The sequence below is a fragment of the Propithecus coquereli genome, unplaced genomic scaffold (genome assembly GCF_000956105.1).
Source record: "Propithecus coquereli isolate 6110/MARCELLA unplaced genomic scaffold, Pcoq_1.0 Scaffold50, whole genome shotgun sequence".
In the NCBI taxonomy this organism is placed as follows: domain Eukaryota; kingdom Metazoa; phylum Chordata; class Mammalia; order Primates; family Indriidae; genus Propithecus; species Propithecus coquereli.
In genome coordinates, this window is record NW_012150841.1 from 2,970,913 (window position 1) to 2,994,860 (window position 23,948).

General features: G+C 36.3%; 1 protein-coding gene across 2 annotated transcripts in view; it reads left to right on the forward strand.

Annotated features, from left to right (window-relative positions):
- Window positions 1-23,948, forward strand: part of CNKSR2 (connector enhancer of kinase suppressor of Ras 2) — a 284,669-nt gene that overhangs the window by 218,554 nt on the left and 42,167 nt on the right. For both annotated transcript variants that reach the window (XM_012656319.1, XM_012656320.1), the window contains 6 exons: window positions 1,230-1,278; window positions 1,695-1,867; window positions 4,436-4,509; window positions 4,806-4,877; window positions 9,526-9,593; window positions 23,182-23,282. In XM_012656319.1, coding sequence (XP_012511773.1) covers window positions 1,230-1,278; window positions 1,695-1,867; window positions 4,436-4,509; window positions 4,806-4,877; window positions 9,526-9,593; window positions 23,182-23,282 — 537 coding nt within the window. The remainder of the gene's footprint in view (window positions 1-1,229; window positions 1,279-1,694; window positions 1,868-4,435; window positions 4,510-4,805; window positions 4,878-9,525; window positions 9,594-23,181; window positions 23,283-23,948) is intronic.

Here is a 23,948-nt window from a genome sequence, read left to right on the forward strand (position 1 = left end):
GCCTGAATTTAGTATTTTGAAAGACCACCAGATTTTATGTAAACAAAATCCAGTTGCCCCTTACTTATATATCTGTATGAAGAAAAAGAAGAATCTGTTACCTAAAATTCATTTTGAAGGAATAGCTGTGAATTAAAAGCATACATGCTATCTCTCATCCCTGTTAGCTAGCTAATCATGGGAACATAATTAATCTTATTACACCAGTGAACAGCCTAGCTTAGTAGGCTATTCGACTGGAGCCAGTGATTTATAGTCATTAATTTAAAGCTAGATAAGTCAATATAGTTGTTGGTTTTTCTCTAGACATGTTAAGCTGTTCAGGTACTTATCATGAAGTAAACAGACAGGTGGGTTTAACTGGGATGGATGTTTAGCCAGGCAGGTATGGTACAGGGAGCATGGTTCCAGGGAATGATTATAATGACGTCCCATGGACACCAAGTGGAAGGAGAGAAATACGGGCACAAGAGGGCAGTAAGGTCAATGAATTGGATGCCTCAATGAAGATTTTTTAAAAATTGGTGGCATGAGGGTATTGGACTATGTAAATCATAGGTCTTAGAGACAGTGGCTAGAGTATGCTTAAGATATCAAACATATAGTCATGGAAGTGAGTAACTGAGGAGTGGGAAAATAAAGATCATTGGAGATGAGAGACTGGGGAGCCAAGGTGTTGACATCATCTATATGAAGATTAGTCACCAACAGTAGTGACAGAAGTAGACATGAGAAGAAAATATTGATCCAAGTGCTGAAATATTTAAGGACTAAAGGAGTAGGAGATCAGTAGGGGATCATGGCTAATGTAATAGAACAAACTTCAAGGCAACAAGGGATGGTCATATTTGCTTGTCTACTTCATAGGATTTTGTGAGAATCAAATGAGATATTGTCTAAGAAAGCACAATAAACACCTAAGGAAGGTACAAAAGTGTGTGTGAGTGTGTGTGTGTGTAAAAGCCCTTAGTTTTACAAGTGCTTTGTGCCCTGGTTTCTCTACCTACAAAATAAGGGTAAATATAATATCCTCTCCTATTTCCCAGGAGATTAGAAAGTTAAGTGACAAAATATATATGAATTTGATTTGAGGCTTTGGAAAAAGAGAATACTTTCTCTGATGCAGGTTTAGAGTCATCATTGAGCTCTTGAAAGTTCTGTGTAGCATGCTGGTGCTCCAGATTACACTCCGAGTATCAGATAACATTCTTTCCTATCTTTGATTTCAGACATTTCAGCAGTCCTCTCTGCAGCACAAATCAAAGAAGAAAAACAAAGGTAAGAAAAGGAAATTAAATCTTTACCTGCTTATTTTGCACTTTGATAATCACTAGCACACTTCATTCATCTCCTCCTGCCTGAGCCCAGTGTGGTTTGGAAGAGCACAACCCCCTAGTGCAAGAGCTGCCAAGACCAGCTACTTCTCACTTCGGTTATAATACAAGTACCTTTTACACCACTGGTCTCAAAACATTTTGAGACTGGAATTATACATTTCAGATTAAATTGTGTGTCATTTATGTGGGGGGTAAATATTACATATTTTCATGTTTTTCTATTCTAATACAATGTGAAAATAAGAATTTTTAAAGTTGTTAAGTACCCAGACTTATGTTGGGGATCAGTAGATTAATCCTCTACCTTCATACCTTTTACAAAATCAAAAGAGCATTTCTACCCACTGTTATCTTTAGGTCCTATAGCCGGCAAGAGCAAAAGACGAATTTCTTGCAAAGATCTTGGCCGTGGTGACTGTGAGGGCTGGCTTTGGAAAAAGAAAGATGCAAAGAGTTATTTTTCACAGAAATGGAAGAAATACTGGTTTGTCCTAAAGGATGCATCCCTATACTGGTATATTAATGAGGAGGTAAGAGAAAGCATGTTTTGTTTTCTCATCCATTCTGTCTTTAATCAAAGGAATCACTGTTTTGAGACTTATATTTTAAAATCATATAATTACCTTAGGACAATTCAAGAGACTTCTGCTAGTTATTTTTCAATCCACCCTCTTAAAATAATTGCATTTTGGGGTTCTAGAAAGATAGTCTCAATTATTCTAATGTAGCAACAGGTCTGAAGCACAGAGTATAGTAAAATTCTATATATCTAACTAAAAATACCAAGTTATTTTAAGCAATAGCTTAACTAAAAGGATTATACATGGAAATTTGATATGGATTTAAAATGTCTTTCTTTTGTTCAAAGTTTTACATCTTTTTCTGCTTGGGTTTTTTTGGGGGGTGTGGGGAGAAGCCCTTTAGCAATTTAAGTAAATTAATATCACCTGAAGTTATTTCAGTTTTTCTTAAAAAATGAACTAGTAGACTAGTTCACTTTGTTAGTATTTTTTAACAATGATTTCTACTGTGAGCTTATTTTATCAAAAACTGTACATGGTTTAATGGAGTGTGCTACCTGAATAGTCTTATACAAATACTATTATGTTAAGACATTCATCAATTTCCATTTGAAGATTGTTGAAATATAATTTAAAAACATTACTATGTCTATGATTATAACACATGGTATCTAGAGAACTTTGTGTTCCCTAGACAGGCTGTTATGTTATATTATTTTATGTTATGTTATGTTTAAAACAGTAGACTTAGGAATCACACCACCTGAGTTACTATGCCTCAGTTTCTTCATCTGCAAAATGGGAGTAATAATAATGCTTATCTTGCTGGGCTATCATATGAATGAAATGAATCAATGCCTGGTACATACTGTGCTCAATAAACATACACTGTTAGTAATATTTTTCAAATGAACCTCTTATTTCATTTCTAAAATCTTGAATAAATATTTTACTGCTTAACAGAAATGTCTTACATTACCTATATAAAAAGATTTGATTGTTTTCTCTACTTTTGACATTTCTGTGGCAATCACACAATTACCTAAAATATCCTCTATTTCACTAAGTGTGTTTTATTTTAAATATGGTAAACATATCATAATTTTATCTATATTTCATTTAACAGATAATATATTAAATACTTTTTATATGCCAATCATGTATTGTCAAGATGTAGTATCTTCATGTTTCTCTTTATTGTAAGGTCACCTGTAGATTTTTCTGCTATATACTAGATTACATTGTATCTTTCAAAGTTTTAGTGATGAAAAACTGTGACCTCTTTTTATTGAACTAAGTTTCAATCAACAAATTGTTGTTGCTGTGTTAGTCTTGTGAGAGATGAGTGAATGATTCTATAGTATACATTGTAAGAAATGCCTTAGTGTGATTTTTTTTTTAGGAGAAATGTAAAAATTCCTCATGACTTCATTATGGGGAGATAATAACTACCCCAAAAATATTTAAAATTGTTTAGTTAAGGACATCAAAAGTAACATAACATAGAAATTAAAGTCGAGAACAGGATTTGAAAATATTGTCTTTACTCCAAGATTAGGAGAAAAAATATTCAAATATTGGAAAAATTTAATACTGCTCCTTTTTATAACACACATTTCAATCACTATTAGTAGCATCAAATTTTTAAGTTTTTCCTAGAAACTTAGCATTGAAATAAATCATATGTATACACATTTGAAAAGAATTGAGAATCTTTTTTTTTTCTTTGAGGTAGTGAATGAGGATATGATCTCACTTGATTTTAATACATGAGGAGCTATGGACTGGTATAGCACAGATCAAATAAAAGTTTGAGATAGTAAAAATCTGAGGAGCTTGGTCGTAAGCAGGAGAAGGGGCACAACCATTAAAGGGTTTAGCCAAAGATAGTCTTAGCTTAATTGGGATGACTTATGTCTCACGTAAGATTTTGGATAATTCTCTTATCTTATTTTTCTATCCAGCATTAGAGAGAGGAGGATTTTATTCAATTTTCCAGGTGGAAAATGACCTTTTTATAGCATGTACCCCAACCAGATATTTGAAAGTCAAGTTGACCTGTTTCATTTGTAAACTCTTGAATACACAAAATAATTGTGATACAATTAGAAAAAAATTAATTCAGCTTTGATAACAGATTTGCTGTAGGGAAGTTGGATCCATAGACGTCCTTATATTTTACATCTGACCATTAAAAATAATAGAAAATTGTGAATTGCACATGTGGACTACAGTTATTTTATGTTATAAAAGTGTATATACATTCTGACCAGAAAATAACTTATCGAATATATTTTACTTTGAGAATTAAAGAATTTTCTATCCTCATTTTAATATAAAAAGGACTTTTTTAAAGTTCTGTACATATTTTAATTACTAGTATTCTAAGTGTTCAAGATATGCCTTCATTTTATGGACTACAACAGGTAAGAGTGGAATTCTTATCTCTAAAATTTCAAATTTGAGGAATTAAATGAACAGATTTATTATTATGGGTATGTAAGGCATGCTTAATACAGTATCCTTAGCTTCAAACCTTTGTATACAGTAGCCTAAACAAGAGTGTTGCCTCTTTAGGATGAAAAAGCAGAAGGATTCATCAGCCTGCCTGAATTCAAAATTGATCGAGCCAGTGAATGCCGCAAGAAATAGTAAGTTGATTTTATTTGGGGAGAGTGGGAGAAGGGAAAGGGTTTTTCTTTTTTTTTTTTTTTAAATCAAGCTTTTAAATTATAGTTTGCTCATCTAATGCTTTCAAATTGAGGTAATAGAAGAGCAGTTTTATAGCCAGAAAATTGAAGTTTTACTGATTTCTGTCATCATGGTAGAAGCATTATATATATGAACTCAGGTTAGATATTGAGGCAATTTTACCCACAAAAATTATTTGATTCGAACTTATTTCCCAATTTGTAATAAAGTAAATGTACTTTGTTTCCTTTTGCAGTGCATTCAAAGCCTGTCATCCTAAAATCAAAAGCTTTTATTTTGCTGCTGAACATCTTGATGATATGAACAGGTAAAGTATTACTTAAATTTCAAAGCATGCAGAGATGAGTTAGGCCTAGAATTCTAAGTTTTCTATAGTAATACTAAGAAAATCGATCAGTCTAAAATAAAATGGACCCAGCTATGGCTCTATGCAGGCATACCTAATTTTAAAGAACAGCATTGTAAAAGTCAAAATAAACTTAACTATTTTTCAGGTTTACCAGGTCCATATACAGGCCCAAAAAAAAATCTACCACAAAAGGAGTTTTTTAAGTTTATTTCAAGAATATGTCTTAAAATTCTCAGATGGAGAAAAAAGATGTCCAGAAAAACTGACTTTTTCTAGTGCTAATTATTTTTGACAGAATATCTATCTCAATAATTCAGGCCTAAGCAAAGTCAGTATTTCTTTTTGTCACCTTTTATCTATCATTTGACAGGACCATACAGCCACATAGCCAGCTGATAGCTCAATAGTGGCTCAGGGAAAACCTATGTATCTAATTTTTTCCCATCATCTACCAGATTTCTGCTTTGTGTTTCTGCTTTAGCTATTATGAGTTTTGTGCTTTCTTTTTTTTTTTCGTTTCCCCTATTCCTTTTCTAGAATCATAGAAACTGGGTTTAAGATTCAAAATTTTCTCCTTTCTATAACTTAAACAGCCTGTGCATATTGCATATATAACCTGCCTACAATTAGGGAGAGACAGCAATAGCACAGTGATCAGGAGCATGGACTTTGGAACCAGACTGTCTAACAACTCTACCACTTACTAGCATTGTGACCTTAGACAAAGAACTTGACCTCTTCATTCCTATTATTGTCCATCTATACAATAAAAATAGATGGGTGAGGATTATAACCATCCCAGTCCCAGCTCTACCACTTACTAGCTATGAGACAGAAAAGAAATTTAACCTCTCTATGCTGGGTTATTGACCCTTTATTAAAATAAGAATAATAACCATCCTTATCAGTAGGCCTTTTATAAGGAATAAATAAGCACACATAAAGGGCCTAGAACAGTGCCTGCTAAATTACAAGTGCTATATAAGTGTTTGCTGTCAATATATAGTTTTCATATACTTTAGGTTCTTACCCCATTTACCTTTCTTTGCGTGTCTCTAAAACAATTGTATCCAGGTATTTTTAAGCACAAAATTGTGTAGCTGCATAAATGTGCTTGAACACACTAAGTGAACGTTTAATGTGCTTCTATAAGTAATTTTGTTCTTTGAAACTTGAGAGTACAAGCACCGCTTTTCTAAAGCAAGGATATAAATACAAGGAAATGGCAAAGAAAGTGTTGAGAACATTTGATTAAATCTTTTATTATTAATAAAGGAACTGAAACTTTCATGAAGTTTTCATAATTTTCTCTTGATTTATGTAACTTACCATTCTTGAAATTTCACACTAGGCAATCAGAATTTGGAGAGCTTTTTCTCCTTGTTCTCAAAATGAAAATGTTTATTCACGTGCACATGGAGGGGAAGGGGTGTGGTCCTGTATTTTGTGTTTTAATTATTTTATAATTCTGTTCCAGTTACTATCCATTTTATCACATGTTAAGCTCAATACCCTTGAGATAAACATAAAGGGTTTATTTACATCATGATCAAACTGAAAATAAGCGGCATGCATGAGCATATCCTGTCTTACAAAATGGATGCACTAGAACCCGGTCACCGCTAAGAATTAACTCAATTTAATCATTCTTGATACATACTAATTGGAGTCTTTTTAAGTTTAAAAATTGCCTGTTAAAAAATGCATTTTTATAAACTGTAAAACCCTTCTTGGCCTCCATTCCCCACCCCATGTTAGCAATAGCTTCAAAAGGATGCTGATGTTACTGCTCTTCCCTAATACTCCTCTGGATATATCTGGTTCCATATATCACAAAAGCTAAACCAAACCCATATGGTTTATTTTGTTGCTTTTTCTAAGCAATAGGTCAAAGAAAAAAAATGAACCTGATCAAAAATGTCATCTTCACATTATGTATTTAAGAGTGCTGTTTAAGGCTTGCCATTGTGTACTACAACTTTCAGAATTAAATTGTTCCAAAATACTGAATTGTTTTTTAAATTTAATTATAATGGATTTTTATTGTTTGCTTTGCATTTTTCTTTTTTTAATAGTCCTATTCCTAATGTCTACTTTCAATAGGCAGATTTTTTAAAAATTACTTGTTAATAGAAGAGGGGAAGAGTCAGTGCTAAAAATATTCACAGAAAATTAATAACGGGGAGAAGCACCCACCTACAGCTTTTGTTCAGTTACCTGGTTGTTACATAATAGCAAGATGATCTGGGTTTTGGTTTTTTCTATATGTAATGTTTTAACAGCAGGTACCTAGGTCTTTAAGAGATGATATATTTATAAAAGTAATTATAGTAGATATACACTTTATCTGATTATTACACAGTATTTTTAACATCATCATATCTACTTTTTATGAAAATACACCATGGTGCAGAGAAATATATTTTTCTTTTCCTAATTAAAAAAAATATAATGTCAGTGGTGATAAGACCTAGTAATTGGAGTTAAAAAATAATCCACAAATTTAATTTTCTTCTATAAAATTTGAGTATACACATACACTCCCCAATAAATGTGTGTACATATGTATATATATACACACACACATAGAATATATTAAAATCTCACCTTCTGTTTTTGAGCAGCTATAAGTTTGATTGTGAGGCAAACTGCAAAAGCATTTTTGAGCACCCCACTACCATCCATCTGTTCTATCAGAAATGAACATCGAAATATTAAAAAATAATCTTTTTCTGGTCTGTGTGAAATCTGTGGGGGAAAAAACAAAACATCATATTTCTAAAGTATTCTGAAGGCTTATACTACTGAATTTGTTTGGCCTATACATTCCTTACCATGTCTGTACAATAGGTCCTAGTAATTGTAAGGACTCACCAATTTCTATTTGGTAATTATTATTTATACATTTTTCTCATGGTTCTTACTCCTGTTTCTCTCTCAATGTATTATTCTGTGCTAGTTCTGGACATCTCATTAGAATGTTCACTGTAGACTTCTCACAAAATGAAATTTCATTGATATTTCTTAAAGTAGTAAATACAAGGCACTGTATTAAAATTCAATAATAAGTTTTCCTTTAATGGTATTATCATCATTTTTACCCAAAAAGTACCAGGTCAATCTTTTTCCCAGGAGTGGTAAGATTTGCCTTATAGTAAAAATTCAACCCCTTTCTCACTACAAATGAACTAAAGATTAGATTTTAATTTCGACCTTTTACTAATGATTAGAATCATTTTTAAAAGGTTATTTGTCAAGAAGTTGACTTCTTGACTTATAGTTTATAATTTTCTAGACAGTGTGTGTGTATACCATGCTACTAAATTCACATGATAATCTTTATTCCATTTCTTTATTCCATTCCTACTCCAGTCCCTTCTTCACTTCCCAAATACACTTGAGTTGATAATTACATTATAGGTTTTGCTAAAATAAAGTTGAGCTTTAAGTGACTTATTCTAAAATTAATGCTCAAATTTCCATAGATGGGATTTGTCTATTAAAGACACAACTTTCCTCCCTTTTCAAGATATTCTGAGTATCTGATGCATAGTTAATACCACTTGGCATAAATGATGAAATATATGAGTCACTTCAAAGAATGACATCTTACACTTGACAAGGGAGATAAGATTTTAGGAGAAAAAGGTCTTGAATACAAGTTTTTCTTAAAAATATATCTAGATCAGATTATTTCACAATTTAACAACGTTAACTATACTTACCCAAGCTAGTTTTAAAGGTGAGTTTTTTCTCAGTTTCTGATTTGGGAAAGTATATGGATCATGGCTCAGAATTGACCAGTGGAAGATTGTGATGTTGTTTAAAGATTTAATGATTTGATAATCTGATACAGTGCAAATAGTTGGAATAATGAACACAGGGAGAGCCCTGGTGGGACAAAAGAAAGAGACTGAAACTGTGTTTTGCTTCAGATAGTCCCTATGTTGGCAATAGCAGCACTATTGGAAGAGGAAAGAAAAACTAAGATACATTGTTAACTTCCTATTCATGAAAATACATTTTCAGTGTTTATACAGAGGTTAAAATTGTATACACTCATTGGGTCTTTGGAAAACCTAATATCCTTGTAGAGACAAGTTTCTGAAGTACTCCTGAGATGCATTTCCTAGTAGATCATTAAACTTGAATGAGCTTAATCAAAACAATTATTTCATAATTAAACTATTATTCTGACAGGCAAGGTCCATAACTTTTCTCCCTCATCAGGATAAATTAACCTTGATATTGTTTAAAGGAGTATTTGTTCTGAAGAAACAGAACAATAGGAATACTTGGAGTGCCTCTACATTTGGAGAAACAGAATTAATACAGCTTTGATCATCTGAAAACACTTTATGTTAGAGATATTAACAGATTTGCCCAAGATCTTTCTATTGAAATGACATCTTTAGTGTGGGAGCAATTTATACTACAGCAAATTATAGCTCATTGAAGAGTCCACGTATTAAGAGAAGCAAAGAGCACATCTTATATGTAGGATTATTCCATATATTTTTAGACATCTTAAAATACATATTTCTAGGAAATGAAGTATAAGAAATTGAGTTGCAATGTTACTGATTTCAATATTTATTTTTTTCAGGTGGCTTAACAGAATTAATATGCTGACTGCAGGATATGCAGAAAGAGAGAGGATTAAGCAAGAACAAGGTAAAGGAATATATTTGTTTTTCACAGTTATGTTATAATTTTTGTTTCTTGCCATTATCTTATACAGTGATTCATTGCTGCCACTTGAGAGAAAATGCATACATTAATTTGTGATTATTTCTCTTCTGGGCACTTTGAATTCTAGGCCATGGCATCTTATAGGTAAGGTTTAGTAACAGATAGGGACTGAACTCTCAAAAGTTTTGCAGCAGCTGATGTGGAGTTCTCTCTTGTTTGTTTCCCTCTCCTTCCATCTATTTCCTATGGGAAAAACAAAATCTTAAAAATGAAAAAGCCTATAATACTGACCCAAGTCCAGGTCCTTGGTACAGTGAGTTGTTTTTTCTAGTTAGCAGTCCCATAGACATTTAAGTGGCCTTTTATGCAAAGAGATCAAATGAATGATCCTTTCTTTTTCATTGGGTTATATTCTTCAGCTCTGTTACTATGTAACTCTGTGATCTTATGAAATTTGCCTTGATATTGACCTCAGATTTATAAAACGCAGTGTCATGATGTAGAATTGAAATCTTAAGAACAAAAGCTGTGGTCACTATGAGGTGACTTCCCGTTTCCCAAAGAATGTTTGTTGTACATCCCTTGGAAGCACAGTTTTTTGAAATCATTTGAGACTTCAAGTTAAAAGAATTCCATAGATGAACACACATACAAACACAACTGGAGTTGTGTCTCCAGTGGGCATAAACAGTTTGTTGATGTGGAAATTCTAAAAACTTTGTTTCCTCTTGGAGTAAAACCTCAGCGAAAACTTTTTAAAAACATATAAAGACTAAAGTTATAGAGGTCTAAAGAAGACAACCAGATCCCAAAACCAACATGTCAGCAAATGTTTAAGCAGAGGTCAGTAAACTTTAAAGAGCCAAATAATATGTTGGGTTTTTGCAGGACATAGACTCTCTGTTGCAGCCATACAACTCTGCTGTTATAGTATGAAAGCAGCCATAGACACATGAATGATCATGGCTACTGAGATTTGAATTTTATATCATTTTTTATACTTCAAACAATAATCTTTTCATGTTTTTAGCCCATTTAAAATGTAAAAACCATTCTTGGTCCATAGGCCATGTAAAAACACAGAGTGGGCAGGCTGAGGTTTATCAACCCTTGGTTTCGGCCATGGGGTAAGGGAATGGGGATTGGTAGATTGGTTTAGGGTGAGGAGATAGGGCAGGAAGATCTCCAAAAAAACAGGAAAACATGGTTTTGGCCAGTGGGAATATATCATCTTATTGAGGACCTCAAAAATGCATACTTGAAATTACTTTAGAAAAATTCCAGAACAACATAAAAGCAAATGATTATTAATTTTCACACAGTATGCACCTGATAAAAAAATTTGTGGAGTGGATGCAAAATTTTTTTTAAAATCCTGCAAAGGAGATGGAGTCAATGAGGAAATGCTTGCTGGAGAAAGTGGTCAGTGAGCCTGATGTAAAGTTGGTGGTAGAGAGGGAGAGAAGCCATTTTATTCAATATTAAGTGCTTCTGTGTAAGTCCCTCAATTAGCACTCTAGTTATGTAAAGGTGAACTAGGCACCCATCCTTCCTTACACTGCATTCTGGTAGCTAAGATACTCTTAACACAATGTAGAAAGTGAAACGTAGTAAAGTACAAATCAAGTTTCATGGAAATGAGGCTAGAGAGAGTCGTTCCAGGAGGAGAATAGGGAAAGGCATTATATTGGCTCTATTTTCTGAACTGGTTCTTATAGGATGGGAAGGGTGTGGACTCAAGGAAGTAACTAAAACATCCCTAGTGGGAGCAGCATGGATAATTCTACAAATATTATGGAAGCCATCTCCATCAAATCAGTGTGCATAGGCAAATCTCAACAAAGACTATGAAGTGTCAGACCAGTTATTAAGACACATTTCTTAATGGTTATAAGTTTATTCCCCACCTTCGTGCCTCAGTGTTATTCATAGGGCTAAATTTGTGACAAGAGTACTAGAAAAAGTAAGTCTTCCTTTTCACATCTCTTTAAAAGACATAACACAGTTCTTTTAAAGTGCTTATAGATTTTTTTTCTGATTTAAGATACAGGAGTTAAAAGTGTGGGCAATGTACTGATAGGAAAATGAATCTTTGAAAAAAGTCAATTTACATGAATAAGGAAGCTTAGATTTTATCACTTGGCATTACTTTGAAGCTGAGCTTGGTCTTGATTTTAGTAAATTTCCTTTGTACTTGGTACTATATAACCAAATTTCATTACGGATGAAAGAACTGGTAAGTTATAATGCGAATGCAGGTTCCAAAAAGTATTTATTCTGTGGATTCATGCTGCCATGGTCTATCATGTGAGTATATATGTTAGTGTCTACTGGAGTGTGGTAGAAAATCATAGGCAGAGGCTAATAGTTACAATTCAATGCAATCATAATCTCTGAAATAATTTCTATTTCTACATAGAGGTGTACATTCCTCAGGTACTTTAATGTGGGTCGGGAACATATTAGACTTCCTACCTTCCACATGATTAGGTCTCAGGGTATTCTAATAGAAAACTATTGGATGCACATGTTCATTCCACACTTCTGTAGAGTTATTTAACATCTCCTGAGTACCATTCTCAATATGCAAGTTAAGCTTCATACAAAATATAGCTCTTTGAGGATTGGGAGTATTTCACCAAGATGCAAAGGAATAGCAGCCAAACACTGTTTCTATTTAAATACCCAGTGCAGCTTAGAAGTGACTCTTTCATTGACTTAAGTAAAAGTTTAGTGCATTGTTGTCTTTCATTGCAGAAGGGTAAAAGATGAGGGGTTCTCTTTCAATATTCAATATTCTCTTTCATTGTTATACTTAGAGAAAATAGGGTTGCAGTAAATTAAGCCAAGATAACAATTTGGCTAATTGTGTACTGATCATTCTTTTTTCCAGCTTCAAAGCAGACAGTCATAACACATTATTTTCAGTCATATATAAGGTCTTTGTGAAGCTTTAATCACATAAAAATGAATGAAATATATTGTATTTCTTTGATAGTTCTAAATGAAAACGTCAATTTTTTCCAAATTATCCTTTTGTGTCAACATGAGAAAGTGAAGTGGAAGTTTTCCTCTCCTAGTGGTGGTACTGTTTATTCATGGTTATTTACAAAATTGTATATCATTGCTGATTATAGTCACTTTGTTGTGCTATCAAATATTGTTTATTCTAACTATCTAACTGTATTTTTGTACCCATTAACCATCCCCACTTTATCCCCCCTCCCCAAGAAACATTAAAAATATCCATTTCTTTGGGACTATAGAGAGAACTAAGAAAAATAAATTAATTTGCTCTTAGAATAAAAATCAGACTAGTTTCAGACTCTGAGCAAGAGTGGATCTCTGATTTTCCACACAAAAAAAGCCAAACTAAATTTTCTCTGTAGTCTCTTCTCTAGAATTACCATCTCAAAGACACATAGCTTAGTGTAAGAAAAAAAAAGTTAATTTGTAAGTGGTATTTCAGCCTTTTCTTAGGCAACCCAAGAAAACTTTAGATCGATGGTGCTTTTTAATAAACTAAAAATTACATCAAAGAATACGATTAAAATTCTTCCTAATTTAGCTGGGGAGGGAGGTAGAGAGAGAACCTCCAAACTCTGTCACTTGTAATGACAACTATAGAGCCCTTGATAAAATGACAATCGTCTCCTTCTCAGTGTGCTAATAAGGACCACTTGAGGTATTGGCTCCTTGACTCCTCAAGGTATCAGTTCAAAGGGGTGGAGAAGACGGCAGACCAGAGACACCAGCTGCCAGATCATCTCAGAAAGAAAGAAAAGTTTTAGATGAAAAAGAAAAAACAAACAAACAATCATAGATCAGGTGTAATTCCAAGGCAAAAGTGCCAGAACCTACCAGAGATTCCACAGGAAGAAGTTGCAGAGCAGAACAAGAAGTAGCAAGATATTGGCAGAGGTCAACCCCGGACAGGCTTGGAGTCCAGTGAAAAGGATAGGTGGAGTGATTTGTTTCTCCCTCTCTCACATCTCTGGCAGTCAGCAGGCTCCCAAGCTGCTGAAGAGCCTTTCTATCCTCACGAACCCAAAAGCTGCTGCTGCCAGGGAACTTGGAGCTTCTTGAGGACAAAGCACCAGGCTGCCAGCCCCCTTGGGTCACTTCCCATCATGACAGACCTGAGCCAACATGGCTTCTCCACCCACCATACACCTTTGTCCACCCCACGGGAACTTCAGCCCCTCAGTTTTCGTCTTGCTCGTTCCCACGTAAATATTTCCCAACTCCTGCCCAGACTGTAGGAGCCACAGGAAGCCAGTAGGTCCGGGGGGATCTGTGTGACCCCGGAGGCTGGACATTCTGGGCAGGCTGCCTTCTGGAAAGGGAAAGAGACAACTAGAGTGCTGGCTTTCTTCCACTCAGACTCTTTTCCTCCCCTTCCCCTCCCCCACCCATGGCTACCAAGAGAGATGCTTGAGCCAGGGCTCTCAGGAGCTGCTGCTTCCCCTCTGTTGGAGCTTCAACAGAGAGAGGGGCTCAAACCTTTCCTCTTAAAGACCTGCAGAGGACTAAGGGGTGCTCGGACCCTGAGCTCCCTGCTCACCAGCACTCCCCAGTGCTGCCTGCCTGGCTGCTCCATCAGAGCAGGGCACACCCTGAAGCAGAGGGACATCAAACCTGCTTGAGCATGCCATAGGCAACTTGGGACCAGAACGCTTCTCCCTAGCAAGGTCAGGGATTGATCTTCAGGGACCCGGGGACAGGGCCACAGGCAAGATCCTGTACCCCCAAGACTCTATCACGTTGCTCAGGGGCACAGAGGGGAGATTTGTGAACTAATCTCAAGAGGAGAGGGAGCCCGTATGAGCAGAACCGAAAAGAGAGCTCAGTGGGGGTTCCAGCCACAGCACACTCACGGAGCACCCCTCCCCACCACAGGAAAGCTGAGCTCTCAGCCCAGGGCGGGATCGTGGACAGGGAAGCCCGCAGCACCATTGCTGGGGAGCTCAGCTAGTTTGAGCTCCTGTCTGCTGACAGACACCAAAGAGAAACCACAGCACAGGGAGGAGAGAGAAGAGTGAAACCCACTCCCAGCAAGATCATGGGTCTCAGATGGCACCCTCCTCCACAAACAGACTTTCTGGCTACGTGGGGCCACCTCAGCCCCTCCCTGGCGACTTTCCCCAGAAGGCTGGGAGCAGACCTTTAACCCCCTCCCAACAGCTACCTTACCAGCTTTTGTGGATCCTGAGGGCAGGCTCACCCAACTCAGCCCTGCCCAGCCTCACTCCCCCACTCACCTCTGCTGTGGTGGTGAATAAGGACTCACCTGGAAGTTCCAGGGCCCCACCTACCATCTGGGGCATTTGAGTGCTTCTCCTGAGGGGCTAGAGCCAGTCACAGGTCCCAAAAATAACACTGTACCTTGTTCCTTCCAGCAATCACCACCTACTGACAGGGAGGTCAATTTGCACAGCCCTTTAAAGCATTAACTGACTCAATCATACAGGGTGTGGTTGATTCTTACCCACAAGCAGCACCTACTGTCTCAGAGATTATACTAGGCATGCCAATACAATTCATACTGTTAGGACCACAGGGCTGGGGAAAGAGAAAGGACCTCAAAACCTCCATCCTCCCTCATCAAAGAGAGACAGGGAATCTGCCCACACACGTAGTTCACCCCTGCTACAGCCTGCAAACAACTAGCAACTGAAAAAACCACCATGCTTAGGATATCCATAACCAAGGCATCCATCTAGAACTTAGACCCCCATCAAAGCACCCACAGGCAAAGCCAAAGTTTCTTACCCAACATATGCTACAGATACTCCATTATGAGTGAGAAGGAAGCCCCATCTAAACAAAAGAGAATCCAAAAATGAGAAGTGACAACTGCTGCAGATGAGAGGGAATCAGAAAAAGAACTCCAGAAGTATGCAAAATCAGAGCAAAAGGACACCCCCAAAAGATAACACCAGCTCTCTAGCAATGGATACCAACCAAAATGAAAATATTGAAATGACAGTTAAGGAATTCCAAATATGGGTTATAAGGAAGCTCAGTGAAATCCAAGAGAAAATGGAAAACCAACTCAAAGAAACCAGAAAAACAATTCAGGAGATGAATGAAAAATTCACTAAACAGATCAACATATTAAGAAAAACAAATAGAACTTCTAAAAATGAAAAATTCTTTTAAGGAAATACAAAACACAGTGGAAAGTTTTAAAAATAGATGAGACCAAGCAGAAGAAAGAATGTCAGAGCTTGAAGACAACTCTTTTAAATTAACTCAGTCAAAAATAAAGAAGAGAGAATTAAGAGGAATGAACAAAGCCTACAAGAAATATGGGATTATGTAAAATGGCCAAATATAAGTATCATAGTCATCCCTGAGGGTGAATAAGAAAATGCACAATGGGAGACCGAGGCGGGCGAATTGTCTGAGCTCAGGAGTTCCCAGCCTGAGCAAGAGCTAGACCCCATCTCTACTAAAAAAAATAGAAAGAAATTATCTGGACAACTAAAAATATGTATAGAAAAATTAGCCAGGCATGGTGGCACATGCCTGTAGTCCCAGCTACTCGGGAGGCTGAGGCAGGAGGATCACTTCAGCCCAGGAGTTTGAGGTTGCTGTGAGCTAGGTTGACGCCACGGCACTCACTCTAGCCAGGGCAACAGAGTGAGACGCTGTCTCCAAAAAAAAAAGAAAATTCACAAGGGCCGAAAGCCTGTTTGAGGGACTAATTGAGGAAAACTTTCCTCGTCTTGCTAGAGATTTAGACATCCAGGTACAAGAAACTCAATGAACACCTGGGAGATTAATTGGAAAGAGGCAATCACCGAGACACATAGTCATCAGACTACCCAAAGTCAACCCAAAAGAGGAACTCCTGCTAGCCGTGAGGTGAAAACATCAAGTAACTTACAAAGGAAAACCCATCAGCTAACTGCAGACTTCTAAATGGAGACCTTACAAGACAGAAGGGATTGGGGCCCCATCTTCCACCTTTTTAAACAGAACAACTGCTAGCCTAGAATTTTGTATTCTGCAAAACTAAGTTGCATATATGAAGGAGAAATAAAGACTTTTCCAGACAAGCAAACACTGAGGAAATTTGTTAAGACCAGACCTGCCCTGCAGGAAATACTCAGAACTGCATTATCCATGGATCAGCACAGTGGACACCCACCAGTGTAAAAGCAGCCAAAAGCTACAGCTCAGAGCTCATATAAAGCAGTAGCACAAGAGGTAAAAGAAAGCAATAAGGTACTACCCAACAGGATGAATAGAAGAGCATCCCACATATCAGTTCATCAATCAACATGAACAGTCTGAATGCCCCACTCAAGAGACACAGGCTGTCTGAATGGATAAAAAAATACACTCCAAGTATCTTCTGTTTCCAGGAAACACATCTAACCTACAAGGACTCAAACAGACTCAAGGTGAAGGGATGGAAAAGAATATTCCATGCAAATGGAAACTAAAGGAAGGCATGTGTAACGATTCTCATATCAGATTAAATTGTCTCTAAATCAATAGTAGTAAAGAAAGACAAAGATGGTCATTATATAATGGTAAAGGGAGGAATTCAGGAAGAAGATATAACAATCCCAAATATTTATGCACCTAACACAGGAGCACCCAGATTCATGAAGCAAACCCTACTAGACCTAAGCAAAGAGATAAACAGCAACATTATAATTTCCAGGGACTTCAACACCCCACTGACAGAACTGGACAGATCATCCAAGCAGAAAACAAGTAAAGAAACACTGGGCTTAAGTGGGACTCTAGAACAAATGTGCCTAACAGACATTTACAGAACATTTTACCCAGAAACTACTGAATATACATTCTTCTCATCAGTACATGGAATATTCTCCAAGATTGATCATATCTTTGACCACAAAACATGTCTCAACAAATTAAAAAAAAATAGAAATCATACCATGTCTCTTCATAGACCACAGTGGAACAGAACTAGAAATCAACTCCAACAGAAACACTCAATTCTATACAAAGTCATAGAAATTAAAGAACCTACTGCTTAACAATTATTCTGTCAATAAAGAAATTAAGATGGAAATCAAAAGATTCCTCAAACTAAATGACAAATGGGACATAAGCTACCAAAATGTATGGAATTCAGCAAAAGCAGTATTTAGGGGAAAATTCATAGCTTTAAATGCCTACATGGAAAAGACAGAAAGATCACAAATTAACAATATAATGACACATCTCAAGGAACTAGAAAAGGAAGAGCAAACCAAACTGAAAGCCAGCAGAAGAAAACAAATAACTAAGAGCAGAACTGAACGAAATGGAAAACAAAAATAAAAAAAAAATACAAAGGATCAAGGAAACAAAAGTTGATTCTTTGAAAAGATAAACAAAATTGATCAACCTATTGCTAGATTAGCCAGGAATAGAAGAGAAAGGACCCAGATAAGTTCAATCAGAAATGAAAAAGGATATATTACAACTCATACCACAAAAATACAAAATATCATTTGTGAATACTATGAAAATCTCTATGCGTATAAACTCAAAAACGTAGAGGAAATGAACAAATTCCTGGAAGCACACAACGTCCCAAGACTCAATCAGGAAGAAATAGAACTCCTGAATAGACCAGTAACAAGCAATGAGATTGAAGCAGTAACAAAAATCTTCCAACAAAAAAAACCCATACCAGATAGATTCAAAGCCAAATTTTACCAGACCTACAAAGAATACCTGGTACCCTTACTGCAGAAATTATTCCATAACATCAAGAAATTATTCCATAACATCCTCCCCAATTCATTCTATGAAGCCAGTATCCCTTATGAATATGCATGCAAAAATTTTCAATAAAATACTAGCAAACTGAATTCAACAGCACATCAAAAAAATAATCCGTCGTGACCAAGTGGGCTTCATCCCAGGAATGCAAGCATGGTTCAACATGCAGAAATCAATAAATGTGATTCACCACATAAACAGAAGCAAAAACAAAGACCATATGATCATCTCAGTAGATGCAGAAAAAGCATTTAACAAAATTTAGCACCCTTTCATGATAAAAACCCTCAACAAACTAGGCATAATAGAAGGAACATATATTAAGATTATAAAAGCCATATAGGACAAACCCACATCCAACATCATACTGAATGGTGAAAAGTTGAAAGCATTCCCACTAAGAACTGGAACAAGACAAGGGTGTCCACTGTCACCACTTCTATTCAATATAGTGCTGGAAGTCCTAGCCAGAGCACTCAGGCAAAAGAAGGAAATAAAGGGTATCCAAATAGGGAAAGAGGAGGTCAAAATATTGCTCTGTGCTGATTATATAATCTTTCATCTAGAAAACCCCAAAGATTCCAACAAGAGTCTCCTGGAATTGATAAATAAATTCAGCAAAGTATCAAGATATAAAATCAGTGTACACAAATCAGTAGCATTCCTATACACCAATAATAGGCTGAGAGTCAAATCAAAGACTCAATGCCATTCACAATAGCTACAGAGAAGTGGTTTCTGTAGTGTAGTGGTTGTCACATTCGCCTCACACAATAGCTACAAAGAAAAGAAAAGAAAAATACCTAGGAATATACTTAACCAAGGAGGTGAAAGATCTCTACAAAGAGAACTAAAAAACACTGAGGAAATAAATCGCAGACCACACAAACAAATGGAAAAACATATCATACTCATGGATCGGTAGAGTCAACATTGTTAAAATGTGCGTACTACCCAAAGTGATGTATAGATTCAGTGCAATCCCCATCAAAATACCAATGTCATATTTCAGATATGTAGAAAAATAATTCTGTGCTTTGTGTGGAACCAGAAAAGAGCCTGAATAGCCAAAGCAATCTTGAGCAAAAAGAACAAATCTGGAGGCATCACATTACCAGACTTCAAACTATACTACAAGGCTATAGTAACAAAAACAGCATGGTATTGGCACAAGAGTAGAGACATAGAACAATCAAACAGAACAGAGAACCCAGGTATAAAACCATTCACGTACAGCCAGCTGATCTTTGACAAAGCAAACAACAATGTACACTGGGGAAAAGAAACCCTATTCAATAAATGGTGCTGGGAAAATTGGATAGCCACATGCAGAAGAATGAAACAGGATCCATATCTCTCACCACTCACAAAAATTAATTCAAGATGGATAATTTCATGCCTTAAATGTAAGGCATGAAACCATAAGATTTCTAGAAGAAAATGTTGGGAAAAGTCTTCTAGAAATCAGCCTAGGCAAAGAATTTATGAAGAAGACCCCAGTGACAATCACAGCAACAACAAAAGTAAATAAATTGGAACTTTATTACATTAAAAGGCTACTGCACAGCTAAGGAAATAATCAACAGAGAAAATAGACAACCTCCAGTATGACAGAAAATATTCACAAGCTCTACATCTGATAAAGGGCTAATAACCAGAATCTACAAAGAACTCAAGCAAATCAGCAAGGAAAAAACAAGCCCTTTAAAAAGTGGGCAAAAGACATGAACAGAAGCTCTTCAAAAGAAGATAGACTAATGGCCAAGAAACATGAAAAAATGTTTGACATCATTAATTATCAGGGAAATGCAACCCACAGTGAGATATCATCTTACCCCAGTTAGAATGGTTTTTATTAAAAAGTCCAAAAACAATAGACGCTGGCATGGATGCAGAGAGAAAAGAACTCTTATATACTTTTGGAGAGACTGCAAATTAGTACAACCTCTATGGAAAACAGTATGGAGATTCCTCAAAGAACTAAAAGTACTAGAAGAACTATTCGATCCAGCAATCCCACTACTGGGTATTTACCCAAAGGAAAAGAAGTCATTTTATCAAAAAAGACACCTCCACTCGAATGCCTATTGCAGCACAATTCACAATTGCAAAGATGTAGAATCAACCCAAGTGCCATCAGTTCATGAGTGTATTAACAAAATGTGGTATATGGATACTATGGAGTACTACTCAGCCAAGAAGAAGGATGAATTAAGGCCTTTTGCAACAATTTGGATGGAACTGGAGACCATTATCCTAAGTGAAATATCTAAAGAATAGAAAAACACCACTTGTACTCGCTATTAAAATGGAACTAACCAATGAGCACACATGCTCAGAGGGAAGTAAAACTCAGTGGAAATCAAGCCAGGGGAGGGGGAATGAGGGTATGGGTGAAAACCTACCTATTGGGACAATGAACACTATTTGGGTGATGGGTATCACCCAGACTCAAGCATAATAAAATCAATACATGTAACCAGCAACATTTTTACCCCCTGTAATATTTCAAAATTTAAAAAAAAAAATGAGCTAGGCCAGATGTGGTGGCTCACACCTATAATCCTAGCACTCTGAGAGGCCAAGGCAGGAGAATGACTTGAGCTCAGCAATTCAAAACCAGCCTGAGCAAGAGCAAGACCCTTTCTCTACTAAAAATAGAAGAATTAGCCAGGCTCAGTGGTGCGTGCCTGTAGTCCCAGAAAAAAACAAGGGAGGATGGGGGGTATCAGTGCAAACATCAAGGAGAAACTAAGCACAGGCGCCACAGTTTCTGGAAATAGTGGGAAGGATAAGAGCAGAGTGATCCATACTTGGGCGGGCGGATTGTCATTCCCTTCACCTCCAGCAGTGTCTTCCCAGTAGTATTTCAAGCTCTCGAGAAACTACCAAGCCAAGGCCCCAGGGCTCCAGATTTCACTTTTCATTGCTGGAACTTGCTACAAGAAAAAACTAATATCTGAGAAGATGAACACCAGGCATTTATTCCCGTGTGACCTAGGTCAGACTGTCCTGGCAGCTACTACAAATGCATCCAAGAAGATAAGGGGTCCTAATATTGATTGGGTGCTTCGAGGTACAAGGCATTTGAATATGTTACTTTATTTGGTGTATTTAGTGCCCACACACATACAACTCTGAAAGGCAGTTATTATTAGGCCCCTTTTACAGATGACAAAACAAAGTCAGAGAAGTTAAGTAACCATCACAAGAGCACAGAGATGGTAAGTGCACTTGTCTAGCTGAGAATTGAACCTACACCTGCCTGAGTATATAGTTCATGCTTTTTCCACCAGTGTTTGCTAGGTTCAGGGTTTGCTATGTCCATTCTTATTTGAGAAAAGACTTGGTATACCGTCACTGGCATGATTCAATGGGAAAAACAGATATCAAATTTAGATTAACTAGTCCTTGGTTATCTTTTACTGAAAGGGAATAATTAATGTAGGAATAGAATTTTCAGTGTCCTTCTGTTTTGAGGCCTGAACATAATGGACAATTTATTCCCAGTCTGCATTGCTGAAGAGTTTCTGTTCACAATAGCCAGAGATATGTAGCGGAGGAAGTAAGGGGATAAAATGATCATCATCAGTATACTTCACAACAAACTCTCCTGCTATGTTATACAAAAGAGTCCTAGCAACTTAGTCCTCGGAACTTTAGGGTAAGACAATTTCTTAGTTCAAATCCCAGCTCTATTACTTTCTATTCAGCATATAATCATTTCTCAATAAATGCTAACTGTACTTATTAATATTAATCAGCACTGCAGGGAAAATATATAAAAATATTATGAAGTGGGAATTCCTGTGTGGAGAGGGGTTCCTGTAAATACATGTGCTATGACTTTTCACCTACATCTGAATGTTAGTTAAGCCTTGTGCTGGTTCTTTTTGATTTAAACTTTCAGAAGAATAAGGAACCTTTTGTTTTAATGTCTTTTCTCTTATCTGAAATTGATATGGATAATACTTCTGGGTTTTTTTCTTATAAATCACATGAAGAATAAACCCAACAGTTACAGGGTAGTTGAGGTATTAGTAGACTACATCTGATTATTGGCTCTTTTGCTGCATTTGGATCACTCTAGTATGTGTCCCTGAGAATTCTTCCCCCTCTGTTTTATTTGAGGTCTGCCAAGTCACATTGTCTAGCGGCTTACATTTGCTACCCTTTTAAGTAGTTCTGGAAGTTTGGAACTTGCAGCCCACATCAACAGATTTGCCCTTTTGCATTTGGCAAGAATCAGGGTTTGCCATGTATTTCCGAGGAGAGGTGGGAGTATGGTGTTATAGAGATTCATGTCAGCATGACTCTTGAAACAGTGATTGTTAGATAACCAGTGAATCGAAGCCAGAGAAGAGAATATTTTTGAAGCTGTTTATATCTGTAGAGATCTACAGCAATGTATATATTGCTCTTCTTTGAGTATTCACCTTTAGGATAAAATGATATACCTTTAAGAGGCATCATGTGATATTATTCATTAATTGAAGCTTCAGAATAATTTGACCTGGAATCTAAAGTACCTTAAACCTGATTTGGCTTTATGCAGTGTCTTTTTCTTAATTCTCTAAAATTATAGCTGCAGGTAATCATTTTCTTTAAAAGGAGGTCAGAATTAGGTGATTGTACTCTTCCTTTCTCCTCAAAACCCAATTGAAAATAAAAGTTGGTGGGCCTGGGCTAGGGGAGTGCTGGGGAGCATGGTATAGAAGTGAAATTTAAATTTGTTTATTAAATGGTAATGTATATTCCTAAAAATATGGCTAAAAATATTCAATAAAATGTGATGTATCCATGTGTGAATTTTCAGATTACTGGAGTGAGAGTGACAAGGAAGAAGCAGATACTCCATCAACACCAAAACAAGACAGCCCACCACCCCCTTATGATACATACCCACGGCCTCCCTCTGTAAGTTAACAACAGGAATATACTTAATATGTCACCAAATTCTTTGACCTAAAACATCCCTTTGTGTGTTAAAAAAAAACCTATGTAGTGGATTGCATGTCAAACCTCAGGTTTCTTAGAGGAAAAGAGAATTAGGGGTCTAAAATCAGTAAGGAAAATTTTTTAAGTATACATAGAATATTTAATCAGTAGACAGTCACCACAGTGTCCAAGCAGAATAAATATCTGTCCAGTTTTATTAAAAATATATATACTGTTAGTGTCAAAGTAGCCTTCATGGAGATATCAACCGCAAAAAAGCGTTTTTAGAAAAAGATATGTAAATTGACCTTAACCATTCCATACTAATAAAGTTCATTCCTGTATCCTTTAGAAGCACCTCATAAAAATTAATATTACATCTGTCTTGAGAATGTTTCGGCATGTATCTTTTTAGACAGCCATGGGATCTGGTTGAATGTATATGTTTATATGGTGCTCCAGACTTATTAAACCTCTGTAAATTACTCTGTGTGTAGACTGTACTTTGATCTTTTAATAGGGTAAACAGCTGTTCTGGTTTGCTTGAGACTATCCCACTTTATGCTCATTTCCCATCAGAGTTACCAAGAGTGTCTCAGTAGTGTTCCCGTTTAGACAATAAGTTCCATAGTCACATTACCGTAA